The following is a 20087-nucleotide window of genomic DNA, read 5'->3' on the forward strand; positions in this document are numbered from 1 at the left end:
ATTTGGACGCAGCCAGTCCTCTACAGTCACAATTAGACCAGCAGCCTATTTGGATGTACAATTTATCAGACATATTATGGCCTATTCACCACTGCCCAAATTATTCACATTTAAGCAATTAAACACGCCCTTGAAAATATGCTGTCTGTGCCTATGGAATTATTAGAACAAAGTAGGAATCAAGTATAAACTTTAAGACCAACGAAGTTTTATTCAGAATGTAAGCTTCTGTGTGCATGCAGACCTCTTCAGACAAAGGAATGGCGCACAGTGAGCAGAGCTACATAGAGCTGATAGGCAGTGGTTTAGAATGCAAAACGGTACAAGTCTGTCATTGGGTTTTAAATTTGTACCATTTTGCATTCTAAACCACTGCCTATCAGCTCCATGTAGCTCTGCTCACTGTGCCCCATTCCTCCGTCTGATGAAGTGTGCGTGCACACGAAAGCTTACACATTCTGAATAAAACTTTGTTGGTCTTAAAGGTGTTACTTGAGTCCTACTTTGTTCTACTGCTTCAGACCAACACGGCAGCCCGCTTGGATCTATCTACACAGGAATTATTGTTACTGTATGCTGCAGTTTATTTAAACTAAACATTTTCAGGTTATATATTTTGAGTGAGTAGTCTTCTTTTAAAACTTAAAAAAAAAAAACTTAATTCACCCCCAAACAGAATATATTTCAGAGCACACACTGGAAAGGTCCCCGGGGGGAGGGGGGGAAATTTGCCTTCAAGGGTCCCCCCCCCCCACAGGCCTTCCCTTCTCTACTGAACCTGGACTGCATTGAGAAATTCCCGGTAGATTTTGGGGGCAGGGTTTGGGGAGGGACCTCAGGGGTGGGGGGGGAGTCAAAGGCCACAGAGTCCACCTTCCAAAGCAGCCATTTTCTCCAGGGGAACTGATCTCCGTCACCTGGAGATTCTTGGCAGCTCCTCCACAGCCAGAAGCTCAGGGCTCCAGCCGGCCTGGGAGAGACTTCCTCTGATCTCAGGAGCACCTGGCTGCCTTTAAGTCAGTAGGGAGAGAAAGGCACTTTGTGTGTTCTCAGGAGCACTCTTGACTACCTCACAGGCCTTGTTCCCAGCCCAATCCTGCCTGCATAAGGAGGAGAGGGAAAGGAAACCAAACCTTCCTGCACGACTCCAAAAGGGAAAACCCTCCTCTCTATTCCGGGGGGGGGGGGGGGGGGGAGAAGCCTGCAGAACAACAGTGTGTGTGGGGGGGGGGGGAGTGAGCAAAAGTGCATCCATGCAGCGCGCACAGATTCCCTGACACATCGTGTAATTATCCATGAGTGGATTAGGCAAATTACAGTGCTCGGAGGGGAGGGGGGGTGAGTGCAGAGCAGGGAGGGAGCGGAGGTGGTAGGCGGGGCAGATCCCACGGAGACATTAGCTAATTAAAGGCCTCGCGTGCTTCCTGGAAGGGAAATGGGTTGGTGGCGGTGGAGAGCGAGCCCGCCTGGGAATGCCAACGCCTGGCATCTCTCTGGGGAGGAAGCCCGAGGCTGTGTCTCATGAATGGGAATGAGCCATCTCTCTGGGAAGGCGAGAAAGGGGCGGGGCTTATGGGGCAAAGGCTCTCCCCACCCCAGGGTGCCCTCACCTCGAGGGTGCAGCGCTTGGCGGGGTTCAGCACCAGAAAGCGTCGCAGGATGTTTTCGCAGTCGGTGGACATGTAGAAGGGGACGCGGTACTTGCCACGCAGAACTCGCTCCCGCAGCTCCTGGGGGGAGGGAGGAAGGAGAAGGGGGGCGGGGGGGGGACAGCGAAATATCAGAATTCTGCTGCAGTTTATTTAAACTAAACCTTTTCAGGTTATATATTTTGAGTGAGTAGTCTTCTTTTAAAACTTTAAACAAAACCACCCTTAATTCACCCCCAAGAGCCTAAAACGTACGCTTAACCCATCCTTAAAAGTAGAAAATTTAAAAACCTTTTTTATAAATATACAAGCATCAGTGTATCAACAATACAAATACAAAACTTATAAGCGCAGAGTCCCGTAAAGCAGGAGTTCTGGTCCGTGGCCTGTTAGCAACCGGGCCGTGAGTTGTATAATTATTTCATTATATATTACAATGTAGTAGTAGTAAGAAGAAGAAGAAGTCGACAAAGACGACATTGGATTTATATCCTGCCCTCCACTCCGAATTTCAGAGTTTCAGAACGGCTCACAATCTCCTTTCCCTTCCTCCCCCACAACAGACACCCTGTGAGGTGGGTGGGGCTGAGAGAGCTCTCCCCAGAAGCTGCCCTTTCAAGGGCAATTCTGTGAGAGCTATGGCTGACCCAAGGCCATTCCAGCAGCTGCAAGTGGAGGAGTGAAGAGTCAGCACACTTAACCACCGCACCAAACTAATCGAAATGAAGTGCACAATTGTATCATCCTGAAACCATTGCCCGCCCGCCCCCGGTCCGTGGAGAAAGTGTCTTCCAGAAAGCCGGTCCCTGGTACTAAAAACATTGGGGACTGCTGCCGTAAAAAACAAGTCCATTTCACTAAGTGACTCTGGAAGAGTTCTTAGTCCTTGAGGGGTTGTAGAAAATCCCAAGTAAATTTCTGACATGGAGTCTATTTGCAAAAATCAGCTCCAAAGGAAAGTTTGCCTTCATGTGATCGCCAGCTTGAAATATCACTAAACAAAGCTTAACAAATAATAATAATAAGATGAAGAAGATATTGGATTTCTATCCCGCCCTCCACTCCGAAGAGTCTCAGAGCGGCTCACAATCTCCTTTACCTTCCTCCCCCACAACAGACACCCTGTGAGGTGGGTGGGGCTGAGAGGGCTCTCACAGCAGCTGTGCTTTCAAGGACAACCTCTGCCAGAGCTATGGCTGACCCAAGGCCATCCCAGCAGGTGCAAGTGGAGGAGTGGGGAATCAAACTCGGTTCTCCCAGATAAGAGTCCGCACACTTAACCACTACACCAAACTGGCTCTCCTTAAGCTTTGCAAGATATAAAATTATAAGGCATTTTTATGTGCTCTTTGGATTATTTGTATGCTGTTATTGTTAAGCTTTGTTTAGTGAATTGCTTGTAAGTATTACATGGAGCTTGTTTTAAATCCATTTTGGAAGTCTTAGTGATCGAATGATTGATATATATATGCTGTTGCACCTCGGTCACAGTAATATTTATTCGGCGTACGAAAAAGCTGCATTCAGTGAAACGTGATATTTCAAGCTGGTGATCCCGTGAAGGCAAACTTTCCTTTGGAGCCAATTTTTGCGGGTGTCAGAAATTTACTTGCAATTTTCTACAACCTCTCAAGGACTAAGAACTCTTCCGGAGTCACACAGTGAAACTGACTTATTCTTTACGGGACTCTATGCTTATGAACATATGAAGCTGCCTTATACAGAATCAGACCCTGGGTCCATCAAAGTCAGTATTGTCTACTCAGACTGGCAGCGGCTCTCCAGGGTCTCAAGCTGAGGTTTTTCATGCCTACTTGCCTGGATCTTTTTTAGTTGAAGATGGCAGGGATTGAACCTGGGACCTTCTGCTTACCAAGCAGATGCTCTTCCACTGAGCCACCGTCCCTCCTCAATAAGTTTTGTATTTGTATTGTTTATACACAGATGCTTGTATATTTATAAGAAGGTTTTCGAATGTTTCTACTTTAAGGATGTGTTAAGTGTATGTTTTAGGGGCAGTTCTTCTGTATCCTGGAGGGGAGGAGGGGCACAGCACTGCCATGCGAGGGCCACATTTCCTCGGAGGCAGCCCGCCTGAATTCCCCTCCCCGCCAGTCTGGCTGAATGAGATGCCGATGGAAAGGGTCAGTCAGCACAGCTAGCCTCTCCAGCCCCCGAGGAGCAGGTCAGATGGCCCTGCTGGTTCCAGATGGGCAGAGAAATGGCACATTCGACAGCTCTCAAACTTTGGCACACCAACTCCACTTCCTCATTCATTCATTCACTCATCCATTCATTCATGTGTTGTGGTTAAGTGTGTGGACTCTTATCTGGGAGAACCAGGTTTGATTCCCCACTCCTCCACTTGCAGCTGCTGGAATGGCCTTGGGTTAGCCAGAGCTCTCTTATCTGGGAGAACCAGGTTTGATTCCCCACTCCTCCACTTGCATCTCCTGGAATGGCTTTGGGTCAGCCATAGCTCTGGCAGAGGTTGTCCTTGAAAGGGCAGCTGCTGTAAGAGCTCTCTCAGCCCCACCCACCTCACAGGGTGTCTGTTGTGTGGGAGAAAGGGAAAGGAGATTGTGAGAGCCAGTTTGGTGTAGTGTTTAAGTGTACAGACTCTTATCTGGGAAAACTGGGTTTGATTCCCCTCTCCTCCACTTGCAGCTGCTAGAATGGCCTTGGGTCAGCCATAGCTCTGGCAGAGAGGTCCTTGAAAGGGCAGCTGCTGTAAGCCCTCTCAGTTCCACCAACTTCACAGGGTGTCTGTTGTGGCGGGAGAGGATATGGGAGGAGATTGTAAGCCGCTCTGAGTCTCTGATTCAGAGAGAAGGGTGGGGTATAAATCTTTTTGATATAGTGGTTACGGTAAGTGTGCGGACTCTTATCTGGGAGAACCGGGTTTGATTCCCCACTCCTCCACTTGCAGCTGCTGGAATGGCCTTGGGTCAGCCATAGCTCTCACAGGAGTTGTCCTTGAAATGCAAGCTTCTGTCAGAGCTCTCTCAGCCCCACCTACCTCACAGGGTGTCTGTTGTGGAGGGAGAAAATATAGGAGATTGTAAGCTGCTCTGAGTCTCTGATTAAGAGAGAAGGGTGGGGTATAAATCTGCAGTCTTCATTCATTCATTAATTCATTCATTTTGTTGTAGTGGTTAAGTGTGCGGACTCTTTATCTGGGAGAACCGGGTTTGATTCCCCTCTCCCCCACTTGCAACTGCTGGAATGGCCTTGGGTCAGCCATAGCTCCCGCAGTTGTCCTTGAAATGCAAGCTTCTGTCAGAGCTCTCAGCCCCACCTACCTCACAGGGTGTCTGTTGAAAAGGGAGAAGATATAGGAGATTGTAAGCCGCTCTGAGTCTCTGATTAAGAGAGAAGGGTGGGGTATAAATCTGCAGTCTTCACTCACTCACTCACTCACTCACTCACTCATTCATTCATTTTGTTGTAGTGGTTAAGTGTGCGGACTCTTATCTGGGAGAACCGGGTTTGATTCCCCACTCCTCCACTTGCAACTGCTGGAATGGCCTTGGGTCAGCCAGAGCTCCCGCAGTTGTCCTTGAAATGCAAGCTTCTGTCAGAGCTCTCTTAGCCCCACCTACCACACAGGGTGTCTGTTGTGGAGGGAGAAGATACAGGGGATTGAAAGCCTCTCTGATCAGAGAGAAGGGAGGGGTATAAATCTGCAGTCTTCATTCATTCATTCATGATTATTTCCAGAGAATGTCCCAGGCACATGTTTGCAAAAAGCAAGGCACAAAGGCTTTCAGAAATAGGATGTTTTTAAAAAACTGTTTCCGGGGGGGGGGGGGGGGAGCTGACCTGGGTAGCCCAGGCTAGCCTGATCTCATCAGATCTCTGGAGCTAAGCGGGGGCAGCCCTGGTTGGTACCTGGAGTGGGAGACCACCAAGGAAGCCCAGAGTTGCTACGTAGAGGCAGGCAAAGGCAAACCGTCATCTCTTGCCTTGGAAAACTCAAGAGCCATAAGTCAACTGTGACGTGAAAGCACGTTGCGCCACCATTTCAGTAAATAACAATCAAAATAATAATAAAAAAACACCCCTCCTCATTATTCCAAAGAAACTGCTTGGGAAAAACCAAGCCACAGTTGCTTCCTCTCCCTGCCTCCTCCCCCCACCCCGTCCCCGGTCTTTATTCTGCTTCTAGCTTGGATGCTCCACACTCAGGCCGATTCCCCACTCGCCTTCTGCCGCTCTCACACTCTTCTTCTGCGTGGGGCTTCCGTCGGATTTCACCCTATCTGCCCCGTGGCTGCAACTCACTCCGCCTCTTCCGCGCAGCAAACAAGATCCTCTAAAAACCAGTTTCTGTTTGCCGTGCGAAAAAGGCGAAGCTGGTTGCAGCCCTGGGGCAGATCGTGTGAAATCCGACCGAAGCCCCGCAGAGAAAAGGAGCGTAACAGCAGCAGAAGGCTAGTGGGGAACCAGCCTTTCTGCCTCCCCCCAGCCCCCTCCACAGCCCCACCTTGAGGTTCTGCCCGTCGAAGGGCAAGGAGCCGCTCACGAGGGTGTAGAGGATCACGCCCAGACTCCAGATGTCCACCTCGGGCCCGTCGTATTTCTTCCCTTGGAAGAGCTCCGGAGCAGCGTAGGGGGGGCTCCCGCAGAAGGTGTCCAGCTTGGAGCCCAGTGTGAACTCGTTGCTGAACCCAAAGTCGGCTATTTTAATGTTAGCGTCGGCATCCAGCAAGAGGTTTTCGGCCTGCAAGTTGGGAGAGGGGGAGTGAGGGGAAGAGAGACCTTCAGGGCTGCAGGAGACTCCATCCAGCGTTCTTCCTGGGGCGGGTGGGAAATTAATCCCCAGTAATGGGCCTTGAGCAAAGCCAATTTGCTGTTTCAGTTCCCAAGTGCTGGTGATCCTTCCAGCCCTGGTGAGTTCACAGCAACTCTAAGAGACAGGGAATAATTATTTGCATTTCACGGATGGGAGAACTGAGGCTTCAGGACAGGGTTGCCAATCCCCAGGTGGAGGCAGGGGATCCCCCGGTTTGGAGGCCCTCCCTCCACTTCAGGGTCATCAGAAAGCGGGGGCGGGGGGAGGGAAATGTTTGCTGGGCACTCCGTTATTCCCTACGAAGACCGATTCCCATAGGGTATAATGGAGAATCGATCTGCGGGTATCTGGGGCTCTGGTGGGGGCTGTTTTTTTGAGGTAGAGGCACCAAATTTTCAGCATAGCATCTGGTGCCTCTCCTCAAAATACCTGCCAAGTTTCAAAAGGATTGGACCAGGGGGTCCAATTCTATGAGCCCCCAAAGAAGGTGCCTCTATCCTTCATGATATCCAGTGGAGGGAAGGCATTTAAAAGGTGTGCGCACCCTTTAAAGGTGATGGCCAGAACTCCCTTTGGAGCTCAGTTATGTTTGTCACACCCTTGCTCCTGGCTCCACCCCCAAAGTCTCCAGATATTTCTTGAATTGGACTTGGCAACCCCACTTCAAATTGGGGAGCGTGGAAGGCCAGGCCATGGAGTCTTGAGTTGGGGGTGGGGGGGCTTTGAGCCCACTGAACTCCACGGGGCTCAGAAAAGCCAGAAGCTCTTGTGTTTCAGGTGGGACAGGGGCACTCAGGGGTCATCTTACCTTCAGGTCCCTGTGCACAATATTCTTCTGATGACAATAGTGTACAGCTGAGACAATCTAGGGGGGAGGGACAGAAGGGGAGTCATGCACCTTGACGGACATGCCTGGCCAAGACCTCCAGAGAATTCCACGAGCGGCCCTTCAAAGGCAACTGGCACAGGCCGACGGGATCGATTCTGCCACTCCAGAGGCCGGGGCGAGGGGGAAATCAATCCCCGCCCACAGGACTCCGAGCAGGGAACGTCTGCTCTTCTCTGCATCTCCACCAGCCAACCTCAACCCCCATCCTCCCCGCAAAGGGAGGTGCTAAGCCCTGGGACCCCAGCATCGTCTCCAGCCGTGGGGGGGCTTCCCCGCACCTGTCTGAACTTGGCCCGGGCTTCTTTCTCCTTCATGCGTCCGTGAGAAACGAGGTAGTCAAAGACTTCTCCTGCAGGGAGGGAAAAGGGGTGAGAAGATCAGGTCTTCCTGAGCCCGGAGGCCTTAAGGCCTGTGCCCTTCCTGCCACTCCCCACAATCCAGAAGTGGTCCCGTCGCAGATGGCAGATCATAGCAAGCTGGGCAGGGGACGGCTAAGTCTGGTCCCTCCACCCCACTCTGCAGGCAATGACAAACCACCTCTAAACATCTCTTGCCTTGAAAACCCTACACAGGGGTGTCAAACATGCAGTCTGGGGGCCGGATCAGGCCCTCAGAGGGCTTCTATCAGGCCCTCGAGCAAATGGCTGTCATCTGTTTCCTTTTCCCTATATCTTGCTTCCTTCTGCGTAACAGTTTGCTTTGCCAGGCTTGCTCAATCGCACAGGAGCTACAGAACAAAACCTCTATTTTTTCCATTGGCTGAGGCGCCTCCTTTGGTGAGAAAGGGGGGGCGGGAGGCAGAGCTTGTTTTTCCAGGCTCTCTTAATTGCACAGCACAGCTACTGAACCAAGCCTCTCTTCCTTCTATTGGCTGAGGCTCCCCCCACCCCATCCCCTGGGGAAGGAAGGAAAGAGCCAGAGCTTCCTTTGCCCAGTTCCCTGGATCCCATGAGAGAGATACAAAGAAAGCACCTTTAAGACCAACAAGTGCTAATGTTTTAAGCACATTTTAAGGGTTTTTTAAAAAAAATATATTTAATTGTGTTTGTCTGTGTCCTTTTAAAGTTTATATCTTTGCTACCTAATCTTAAATTTGGTACAAACATGGCCTGGCCCAACATGGCCCAGTCCAACAAGGTCTCATTTATGTTAGAGCCGTCCCTCATAACAAATGAGTTTGACACCCCTCCCCTACAGAGTCCCTGTAAGACGCAGCGGCTTGACAGGCCCCTTTCCTCCGCGAGGCCTTTTCACTGGAGGCACCAGAGACGGAACCTGAAACCTTTGGCCTGCAGAGCAGATGCTTGGCCACCAGGTGGGATCCAGATTGGGAAGGGGAGGTGTAATTTCTGCCTGTTCCCCTTCCCTGTCCCAGACCCCGAATTTGTCCCTTGTGCCAGTCCCGAGAGCCCACCAGGAGCCAGATTTCAGAAGAAGAAGAGATTGGATTTATATCCCGCCCTCCACTCCAAAGAGTCTCAGAGCGGCTCACAATCTCCTTTATCTTCTCCCCCCACAACAGACACCCTGTGAGGTGGGTGGGGCTGAGAGGACTCTCACAGCAACTCCCCTTCCAAGGACAACCTCTGCCAGAGCTCTGGCTGGCCCAAGGCCATTCCAGCAGCTGCAAGTGGAGGAGTGGGGAATCAAACCCGGTTCTCCCAGATAAGAGTCCGCACACTTAACCACTACACCAAACTGGCTCTCCTTTCAGGGCGCTGAACAGGCTGCAGCAGGAAACTTCTGCTCTACTCACTGAGTTGCCCTCTGTCTGGATTCAGTCCAGTGGGCCCACTGGTTCCTGGAGGAGGGAGCTCCTCCCAAGCCCCACCAGGGCACGCCAGAGGTCAGAGCCAGAGTCTGAAGGCCGAGCGGCAGGAGGGCACCAGGGAAATGCCTCTTAGAGGGTCTCCCATTTGCAAAAGCAACCTCGTTTGGAAAGGAGCAGTGAGAAAAGACACAGGTCCTGGGTGTGGCGGGGGAGGGGCACCCAAAGCAGCTCCTCCCCAGCACTGCCTATCAGCCTACCTACAACACACGTAACGTCCGCTAACTTCACACTAGGCAGGCAAGTCACCATGCGGTCAGTATGCAGGTTTGTGGTCTACCTGCCTAAGGATCGAATCACCAACTACCAAGAGTCCCTCTCCCTCCCTGCCCAGGGATGGCTTCTTGGCGCGAAAGGATCCCCGCTCACCTACTGAAGAAGAGGTCCCTTCTGAGGGCACATCCCCCTTATCCTCAGCAAGGTGCCCCATTCCCTCTTGACCCTCGTGCTCCCTGGCAGCAGCAGGGATGCCGTTTCCAGAGTGGGATGCATCTAACCATGTCCCTGAGAGTCAGGCCATGGAAACTGACCTGGCATAGGCAGTTCTGGGCACCGCTTGGGGTGGCACACCCCATTTCAGCGGGAATCTCCGGGTGGCACGCATGGCGCAAACCCACATCTACACCCTGCTCACAGTCGTGGAGCTGTTTCAGAACTTTGCAGAAACGAGTTCCGGGCAGTTGGCACCAGAGCGCTAAAATGGGAGGGAGAAACAGGGAACCGGGGGGGGGGGGAGAGATCTGTCAATCTTCCCCAGTTTTTCCGATGCCGGCCTGGCCCAGCACGCTGCCACCCGGAGCCAGCTGCCAGGTAGGCAGCTCCTGTGGAGGTGGCGGCTGGAGAGAACTGGAACAGATGGGGGATAATTTTAGCAGCGAGACCGGGAGAGAGAAGCGCTGCCTGCAGTCCCATGTTTGGGTGGCCCGGCGGGCCCGCTTCCTGATGCTGCACGCCTCCGCTTGCGACGGACGGACGTGGCACCCTGGCAGCAAAAGCAGCTTCTGCCTCGGCTCTGAGATCACGCCGGATCTTCCCTCCGGAGACCCCAAAAAGGAACAGCACAAAGAGGGAGCAAAAGAAGGGGCCGAGAGAGAGCAGAGAGTCACTCCTAGGATTGCCGGTCCCCAGGTGGGAGAGAGAAAGAACAGCGGCAGCACAGCATCAGCAGTGTATCCAAAAACAACTGTGCCGAAAAGCTTGTGCACCTTCAGATTATATTGCCGTTTTCTAAATTCTGGATCAAGTGTTTGGTAGTTTTGGCCCAGTTGCTTTTGGATACACAATCCCCAGGTGGGGACAGGGGATCCCCAGGTTTGGAGACCCTCCTCCCCCCTTCAGGGTCATCAGAAAGCAGGGGGGGGGGAAATGTCTGCTGGGAACTCCATTATTCCCTATGGAGAACGATTCTGAGCCTCAGGTTCTGAGCCTCTTGGGGGGGGGGCTGTTTTTTTAGGTAGAGGTGCCTTATTTTCAGAATAGCATCCAGCGCCTCTCCTCAAAACACCCTCCAAGTTTCAAAAAGATTGGACCAGGGGGTTCAATTCTATGAGCCCCCAAAGAAGGTGCCCCTGTCCTTCATCATTTCCAGTGGAGGGAAGGCATTTAAAAGGTGTGCGGTCCTTTAAATGTGATGGCCAGAACTCCCTTTGGAGCTCAATTCTGCTTGTCGCAACCTTGCTCCCAGCTCCACCCCCAAAGTCTCCTGGCTCCACCCCCAAAGTCCCCAGATATTTCTTGAATTGGACTTGGCAACCCTAGCACTCCAGCGAACCCAGGGGCAGCCCTGGAAGCCAGAGAAATTCCCTCCCCATCCCCCGGTCCTTACCAGCACTGGCGTATTCCATTACCAGGTAAAGGGTCTTCTCTGTCTCTATCACCTCAAAGAGTTTCACTGCAACAGAGACACAACACATGAGGATCCCTTACACCTGAAGAGACCCCTGGTCCATCAAGGTCAGCATTGCCCACTCTGACTGGCAGCTGCTCTCCAGCAAAGGTCTTTCCCATCCCCTCCTGCCCAGTCCTTCTAACTGGAGATGCCGGGGATCGAACCTGGGACCTTCTGCATTGCAAGAAGATGCCCTGCCACTGAGCCACAGCCGCCCCTCCCCCAGTGCATAAGCTGCGTTATACTGAACCAGTCCACCCAGGCCAGTCTTGTCTACTCAACTGGCAGCGGCTCTCCAGGGTCTCAGGCAGAGACTTTTCACATCACCTACCGTCTGGGAGATGTTGGGGATTGAACTTGGGACCTCCTGCATGCCCCAGCCCCTCCCCACACACAAAGCTGCCTCGAACTGAGTTGGACCCTTGGTCTGTTGAAGGGTGCAGTCACACTACACTAAATAATGTGTTTTGCAACTGGATTTTCACAGTGTAAGGCTGGGTACAGACGGGCAGCTTTGTACGCACCGAAGACATCCCGAAGTGTGCTGTCCCAAAATGGAGCGGTCAAATCCAGGTCAGATGCTCCCATGCAATGTGCCTATATATTGAGCGGGATGGGGGGGCGCTTTGTAATATTCATACGGTTGTTGCACACCATCCCCTTGGTACAGTTTGGGGTTTCCCCCCCTTACATTTTTAGTGGCCATGCGCTCATGCACACATGTACTATGGGGCAGTTAAAAATAGAATGCCAGTGAATCTCCTAGAGTGGATTGGTGGGTTCACACTGCCAACCCCCTTTCTTGCATAAGAACATAAGAGAAGTCATGTTGGATCAGGCCAATGGCCCCTCCAGTCCAACACTCTGTATCACACAGTGGCCAAAGAAACCAGATGCCATCAGAAGGTCCATCAGTGGGGCCAGAACACTAGAAGCCCTCCAACTGTGCCTCCCCCAAGCACCAAGAATACAGAGCATCACTGCCCCAGACATAAGGACATAAGAGAAGCCATGTTGGATCAGGCCAATGGCCCATCTAGCCCAATACTCTGTGTCACAGAAGAACATAAGAGAAGCCATGTTGGATCAGGTGAATGGTCCATCCAGCCCAACACTCTGTGTCACACAGTGGCCAAAAAACCAGGTGCCATCAGGAAGTCCATCAGTGGGGCCAGGACACTAGAAGCCCTCCCACTGTTGCCCCTCCCAAGTACCAAGGGGAGAAGGTAAAGGAGATTGTGCATAATCTTGTAAACCTCTTATCATGTCACCTCGCAGTCGACGTTTCTCTAAGCTAAAGAGCCCCAAGCGTTTTAACCTTTCTTCATAGGGAAAGTGTTCCAACCCTTGAATCATTCTAGTTGCCCTTTTCTGCACCTTTTCCAGTGCTAGAATATCCTTTTTGAGGTGCGGTGACCAAAATTGTACACAGTATTCCAAATGAGAAGGCACCATCAATTTATAATCCACCAGGGACAGGGCCTTTTCGGTAACGGCCCCTTGCTGGTGGAACCAGCTGCCGGAGGAGGTGAGGGCCCTGCGGGACCTTGGCCAGTTCCGCAGGGCCTGTAAGACAGCCCTTTTCCGGCTGGCCTATAACTAACTGGCATTAGAAACTCTATAGAAGATTGCAGCATAGTAGTCTGATTGAGCACCTGTTTTTATGTTCTACCATTTTACTGTATTAACGGTATAATTTGTGGTATTTTAAATCCAAAACCTATGTTAGTTTTTATGTGTTGTAAGCCGCCCTGAGCCACTTTGGTGGGAAGGGCGGGATATAAATTGAAATAAACTGAAACTGAAATTATACAGGGGCATGCTCCTGTGTTCAGATGCCTGCAAAGATTGATGGAGTGCGGCAGAAGAATTTGCTACCACGATTTGGTTTGTCTCCGTGACATCAGAGGGGGTGGGACGGGCAGCAACTGTGCCTGTCTGACATTGCTTTTTTAATCCACCCGGGGGCTGTGCCTGTTGGCTCAAATCGGCCACCTGAATTCAGACTAAGAGTAGCAAAAATGCAGTTGCAAAACGCTTTATTTAGTGTAGTCTGAATGCGCCCAAAGTCAGTATTGCCTACGGAGACGGACAGTGGGGCTCCAGGGTCTCTGCTGTGGGCCTTCGCTTCACTTAGAACCTTGTCCTTTATTAAATGGGATTGAAACCGGGGCCCTCTGCAGCCAAGCAGATAAGCTTCACAAACATGAACACACATGAAGTTGGCTTATACGGAATCAGACCCTCGGTCCTTTGAGGTCAGTCCTGTGTAGCCAGGCTGGCAGGGGTTCTCCAGGGCCTTAGCTGAAAAGGGGCTTCCCCATCACCTCCTAGAATCATAGAGTTGGAAGGGACCTCCAGAGTCATCTAGTCCAACCTCCTGCTCAATGCAGGAAACTCACAAACACCTCCCCCTAAATTCACAGGATCTTCATTGCTGTCAGAGGGCCATCTAGCCTCTGTTGCAAAACCTCCAAGGAGAGCCCACCACCTCTCGAGGAAGCCTGTTCCACTGAGGAACCGCTCCAAAAGTCAGGAAGTTCTTCCTAACGTTGATCTGGAAACTCTTTTGATTTAATTTCAACCCGTTGGTTCTGGTCCTACCTTCTGGGGCCACAGAAAACAATTCCACACCATCCTCTCTATGACAGCCCTTCAAGCCCTTGAAGATGGTGATCCTATCACCTCTCAGCCGCCTCCTCTCCAGGCTAAACATCCCCATCTCCTTCAACCTTTCTTCATAGGAGTTGGTCTCCAGACCCCTCACCATCTTCATCGCCCTCCTCTGGACCAATTCCAGCTTGTCTAGATCCTTCTTAAAATGTGGTGCCCCAAACTGAACACAAGACTCCAGGTGAGGTCTTACCAGAGTAGAGTAAAGCAACACCATCACTTCACATGATCTGGACACTATACTTCTGTTGACACAGCCCAAAATCGCATTTGCCTTTTTAGCCACCACATCACACTGTTGACTCATGCTCAGCGTACGGTCCACTAAGACCCCTAGATCCTTTTTGCACATACTACTGCTAAGGCAAGTCTTCCCCATCCTGTAACCACGCACTGGATTTTTCCTGCCTGGTCCTCTTAGCTGGAGACCCCGGCGATTGAACCCGAGCCCTTCTGCTTGCCGAGTGGGTGCTTTGCCACTGAGCCATGGCCCCTCTTGGGCCGTTCAGTCCCTGAAAGGCTTTCGCACAGGCGTCCCCCGCCCTGCCAGCTCGAGAGAACTGCAGCTGCTTTCGACAAGGCAACCTCCCACCAGCAGGACATTCATGGGTCCTTCTCAACCAGTCTGAATGTGCTCAGTGCAAACAAAAAAGCCAGATTGTGATAAGAATAAATCATGCCAATTAAGCTGGGCTTGCTTGTTTTGCACAACTACTTCCTGGAGTCATGGGGGGGGGGAGGGAATCACAGAGCGCTGCTGGAAGACCTGCGCTGTGCTACCCCCCCGGTCCCGCTGCCTCCACACTCCCTGCATTTCCAGCAGTCGTTAGCAACATATTTTTACATCTCTGCCCCTCTCTTCCTCAGACAACATGGGGATTTCTCCCACTTTTAACCTCACAACTATCTTGCAAAAGCTATCTTGACACTGTAATTGTCATGGCCGAGTGGAGGGGGGGGGGGGGGGTTGGAATAAAAATTCAGGTCTCCGTGGTCCACATCCAATGCTCCAGTTGCAATACTACATTGGAGTATTATAAGCTCTCTTTTTTTGGTAGCCGCAAGAGGTAGAAAACCTGGGGAACGAATGAGAGGCAAGACGCTCAGAGGCAGAATTTTTAGCGCCACGTTCTTGACATACGTGGTGCCACTGTGGAATTGTGGGATGCGCACTGTCCCTCCCTTGGGGCAAAGACGTTCTTGTCTCTTTCGCTCCAACCTTGCTCTGCTGACAAGAGGCCAGCAGTGGGAAGGGACAGCGGTTCCTCTCCAGGCCTCCTTACCGATATTGGGGTGATTCAAACCCTTCATGATTCTCACTTCCCGGAAGAGCTGCAAAGAGAAAAGGGAGAGGGAAAAGGAAGTCAGGCCGTTCTCCTGTCGGTCGGCTGCCTAGGGGCTGGGGCATGCACACTGTTCTCCCTCCCTGGGCAGGCCCTGCATGAGCAAATGCAGACAAGGAGTGCAGCAGAAAGGGAGCAGCTGCAGAAAAGGCCCCGAGAGAGGAGACTCCGTTTCCTCCAGGCTGGCTCCCAATAAATGTTCCATACACCCAGGGGTCATTTTGTAGAAAAATAGCTGGTGGAGCTTATTAACGTAACTCATTAGCATATGTCCCCCCCCCCAGCCAAAAGCAACCCAATGAAAGCAAGGAGAGCCCCAGGTGAGCAAAGCCTGCTTGGACTGCCTAGAGATCCAGTCAGCCCAAGCAGGCCTCGCTCGCCTGGGGGTCTCCTTGGCCGACCCCCCCCCCCCCCAAGACTCAAAAGGCCAGCAAGCCACCCACCATCCCAAATCACATCAGAAGTGGAGAAAGGGTGGTGTGGACTTCTCCAGGGGTTAATGAGGGCTGCTGGGGCTGTGGCAAAGCCCCTGGTGGCTGGCTGGCTGCCTGCTCTCCTCATCCAGGGATTGTTATGCAGCTGCACCTACTAGTCAATGGAGAAGGCAGGTGGGGAGGAGGGGGGAGGCTTCAGAAAGGTTCAGGAGCTGTGCTCCTGTGAGCTCCTGCTGAATTCGAGGCCTGCAGACATGCTAGTGGAGCAGCTGGATTACTCTGTTATGGCAAATAACATGTTCTTGAGGGCGGCCTCACGGCAGGGGCTTTCTGGGGTACAGCTGAGCCCTAAATGGTGGAGCGGCTTACCAGTGCCTGCCGTCTGTGGCTTGGCTCACTTGCTGGAGCTGCGCACAGCTCTTTCCTGCCAAGCCTTCACTTGAGAAGGGCCCTGCCCTCCGACTTGCGGGAGGTGATGGGGGGTGGAAGTGGCAGGGGAAGAAGGCTGCCTGGCACCTTCCAGCCCATGCCCACCCTAGCCATTTCTTTTAGGGGGATATCACTGCCCTCCGGTTTCCCCACTTCTTCTCCTCCCCCAATTGAAATGTGTGCTCCCTCGCATCAACTATTGCCAGCAGATCTAGCAATGGCAGTGCATACAGAAAGTAATAGTGCATCGAGGGCTTTTTTTGTAGCAGGAACTCCTTTGCATATTAGGCCACGCACCCCTGATGTAGCCAATCCTCCAGGAGCTTACAGCTGGTCCTTTCATACGAGCCTTCTAACCTCTTGGAGGACTGGCTACATCAGGGGAGTGTGGCTTAATATGCAAAAGAATTCCTGCGACAAAAAAAGCCCTGGGTGTATTATTACTTTCTATATGCACTGCCATTGCTAGATCTGCTGGCAATAGTTGACGGCTGGGGGGGGGGGGAGAACACATTTCAATTGGGGGGGGGGGAGAAGTGGTGAAACCGGAAGGTGGAGACATCCCCTGCCAAGGAAGACAGGCAGATCAGAAACCTGGATTCAAGCTCTCCCCCCCTCCTGTTGGGGAAATGTGTGATTTTTGGGGGGGAGGGGAAGAGAAGCATCACAATCCATTCCCTCTCCCCCCCCCACAGCTCATTTGTCCTGGAAACTCCAGCCACTAATTAGCAACACCCCCCCCAACTCCCCCTCAGCACGACGTGGTGCTGGCAGGAGATGCCGTTTCCACAGCGACCAACTTGGACTCCTGGCGCTAATTAAGGAAGGGACTGGGGGGGGGGGGAGAATGCGGAGAGTGACAAGTGGCAGCCACTGGAGCTGCTGGGGGAGGGGTCACTCTGTGAGGGGGCTCTCTCTGTCTCCCACTGGGTGCTGACTGAAAAAGGAATATCCTCAAAGCAGAAGCGGAAACCATTCTGGAGCAGGGAGAGGCCTGGGATGGACCTTGAAACTCACTGGGCGGATGGTGCCCCGGGTGTGTCTGTGTGGACTTTCCAGCGCACAACGTCTGGGAAAGCCCCACAACTCCAGGAGCTCCATTTCATGCGGAGCTCCAGAGCAATCCCGGCTGCACACACACCCTCTCCAAATGCACCTTTGCAAAGCTTCCCATTCTCTCCTCACAACAGCCTGTGGGGAAGGTCAGGCTGAGATTGGCCTGAGGTCACCCAGCAATCTTCCAGGGCAGAGGGGGGGCTCTCCTGGATCCCATCCTGGTTCTCTTGAACCACCTGCATAGGGGCCCTCTGCTGGGGACACCCGAGGGGGGGGGACACCTTCTCCTGGCTTCTGCCCCCTGGGGGAAGGCAAAATGCCACGCGGTCCCTGGTCTCCAAAACACACACCTTCTGGAGGCTTGTTGGGTTGAGCTGAGTCTTGTCGATTATTTTGATGGCCACCTGAAAGAAATTGAGGAAAAGAAGTCAGACTCTGGGGGGAAGAGAGGGGGCCTGGGGGTTTGCCGCACACCTGCCCCCAGGATCCCACTCTTGCCCACGACCCCTCTCTCTGCTCCACCTAGAGAAGTAAAATTTCCAGAAATTTTGAAGCTTGGGAAAACCCTCAGGTTTTTTCTGGTTTTTTCCCCCTGGAAAAATCAAGAAATTTTTGGAAAAATTGAAAAGAATGCTACATTAGGACTTCTTTTTTTTTTCTTTTCCAGATCGAAAGTCATTCTGTTACTTTAGGACAATTTCATGGACAATTTTACTTGGCATGAAATTATCACAACTAGTGAATTAAAAGTTCAGTGTATCCAAACAATTTATTCCAAACAGAATTTTGGAATAAACACAGGGGCCAGCCAGTTCCTCTGGAGGGCCAACAACAGGGCAGAGAGGCTGAGGCCTTCACCTGAGAAGAACACTAGAAGAGCCCTGCTGGATCAGACCAGGGAGGGTCCATCTATTCCAGCCTCTGTCTCACACAGTGGCCAGCCTGTTCCTCTGGAGGGCCAACAATAGGGCAGAGAGGCCAAGGCCTTCCCCTGAGAAGAACATCAGATGAGCCCTGCTGGATCAGACCAGTGAGGGTCCATCTATTCCAGCCTCTGTCTCACACAGTGGCCAGCCTGTTCCTCTGGAGGGCCAACAACAGGGCAGAGAAGCTGAGACCTTCCCCTGAGAAGAACATCAGAAGAGCCCTGCTGGACCGGCCTGCCGTTGGACTATTTGCAAGGATACATATGAAAGGAAAGGAAGGAAAGGTCCCCTGTGCAAGCACCAGTCATTTCCGACTCTGAGGTGACGTTGCTTTCACAACGTTTTCACGGCAGACTTTTTACGGGGTGGTTTGCCATGGCCTTCCCCAGTCATCTACACTTCCCCGCCAGCAAGCTGGGGACTCCTTTGACTGACCTCGGAAAGATGGAAGGCGGAGTGAACCTCAGCCAGCTACCTGAACCGGCTTCCGCTGGGATCGAACTCAGGTCATGAGCAGAGGGCTCTGACTGCAGTACTGCAGCTTTACCACTCTGCGCCACGGGGCTCTGAAAAGTCCCACGCTTATTCCCTAGTAGCCTTACGCCGCTCTCACGCTCCCCCTCTCTGCGGGGCTTCGGTCGGATTTCCCACCATCTGCCCCGGGGCTGCAACTAGCTTTGCCTTTTTTGCGCAGCAAACAGTATCCGGTTTCTAGAGGATCTTGTTTGCTGCGCGAAAAAGGCAAAGCGAGTTGCCGCTCTGGGGCAGATAGTGGGAAATTGGAAGGACGCCGCGCTGAGAAAAGGAGCGTCAGAGAGGTGTAGGGTGAGTGTTAAATCGGTCTTCATTTCTTCATAAGCCCTCTGAGGAAGATGCTTTATAAAAGCAAAGAAACTGAGGACTACTTGTTGGCTGCTTCTCTTCCCCTTTTGGCACTTTCTTGTTTCCTGACAATAATAATAATAATAACTTTTATTTATATCCCGCCCTCCCCGCCGAGGCAGGCACAGGGCGGCTCACAGACATGGCATGTGCCATGATTACGATAAATACATTATACAATAAAATACATTTGAATAAATTAATTAAAACCATAAAACGATTTAATACTGTTTCTCTGCATTGTACCTGCACTTTGCCTTTTATGTGATGATTATTTGGATTTCTGCATCCTTGCACTAGTACGCTGCCTATCACATGTGTCCTCCTGTCGATTGCTTAATCTGCCTTGAGTGAAAAAGGTGGACTATAAACGTGGCCAATAATTTGTTAAAATTTACTTTACTTACAATGTTCCCTCTAAGCTGCAGAGTCTTGTGAGCAATAATTCTACTTTGTGAGCTGCTGGCATTCAGGTTTTGAGCTCCTGCATACGTTAGTGTGCTCCGGGGTCCTCCTTCCTGAGCTAAAATGCGTGAGCTAGCTCATACGAATTCAGCTTAGAGGGAACACAGCTTACGTCCCACCTTTTCTCCCCAATGAAGATCCAAAGCAGAATGTATCAGTCTTGTTATATCTTCACAACAACCCTCCGAGGTAGCTTGGGCTGAGAGTGCATGACTGGCCCAGGGTCACCCACCCAGCTTCCATGGTAGGAGAGGGGATTTGAACCTGGCTCCCATCCAGCCTTCTTAACCACACCAAAGTTCTTCAGGCCACATCCTTCCAGGTCCCCCCTGCTCCACAGCCAATGCCCAGCGCAGTCGCCCCCCCTCCAACGCCTCACCTCTCGGCCTGTGAGGATGTGGCGTGCCAACTTGACCTTGGCGAAGTTGCCCTTGCCGATGGTCTTGAGGAGGCGGTAGTTGCCGATGTGCGGCTGCTCGTCGGCGCAGGAGGCGATGGAGTTCCGGCAGCGGGCGCCCAGCGAGCGGCTGGACCATGATGAGCCCTTTTCGGAGCGGCTGCTGGCCAGGGTGGAGGGCTGGGGGGAGAGGGGTGGCGTCGCTGGGTTGGGGGCAGGGTCAAGCGTCACCACTGGGCAGCGCTGGTGCTAGAAGGAAGAGAGGAATGTGTTACTCATGGGTGAAAATCAGGAACAAAACTGGGGGGGGGAGCTGGAATTGGGGGAACAGACATGAACGCATGAAACTGTCTTGTGGCAAATCAGACCCTCGGTCCATCGGTATTGTCTACTCAGACTGGCAGCAGCTCTCCAGGGTCTCAGGCAGTGACAG

At 52.1% G+C, this 20087-nt stretch overlaps 1 protein-coding gene across 2 annotated transcripts in view; it reads right to left on the reverse strand.

Annotated features, from left to right (window-relative positions):
- Positions 1 to 20087, reverse strand: part of MARK4 (microtubule affinity regulating kinase 4) — a 67920-nt gene that overhangs the window by 21646 nt on the left and 26187 nt on the right. The window contains exons 2-9 of one of the 2 annotated variants that reach the window (XM_060258385.1): positions 19637 to 19903; positions 17335 to 17388; positions 15006 to 15054; positions 10987 to 11052; positions 7612 to 7682; positions 7253 to 7309; positions 6136 to 6372; positions 1611 to 1730 (exon numbers count right to left, since the gene is read on the reverse strand). In XM_060258385.1, coding sequence (XP_060114368.1) covers positions 1611 to 1730; positions 6136 to 6372; positions 7253 to 7309; positions 7612 to 7682; positions 10987 to 11052; positions 15006 to 15033 — 579 coding nt within the window. In that variant the 5' untranslated portion in view covers positions 15034 to 15054; positions 17335 to 17388; positions 19637 to 19903. Of the gene's footprint in view, positions 1 to 1610; positions 1731 to 6135; positions 6373 to 7252; positions 7310 to 7611; positions 7683 to 10986; positions 11053 to 15005; positions 15055 to 17334; positions 17389 to 19636; positions 19904 to 20087 lie in introns of those variants that run through there. The other variant, XM_060258384.1, reaches the window with a different exon arrangement.

The sequence above is a fragment of the Heteronotia binoei genome, chromosome 17, assembly GCF_032191835.1.
Source record: "Heteronotia binoei isolate CCM8104 ecotype False Entrance Well chromosome 17, APGP_CSIRO_Hbin_v1, whole genome shotgun sequence".
NCBI classification, from domain to species: Eukaryota; Metazoa; Chordata; class Lepidosauria; order Squamata; family Gekkonidae; genus Heteronotia; species Heteronotia binoei.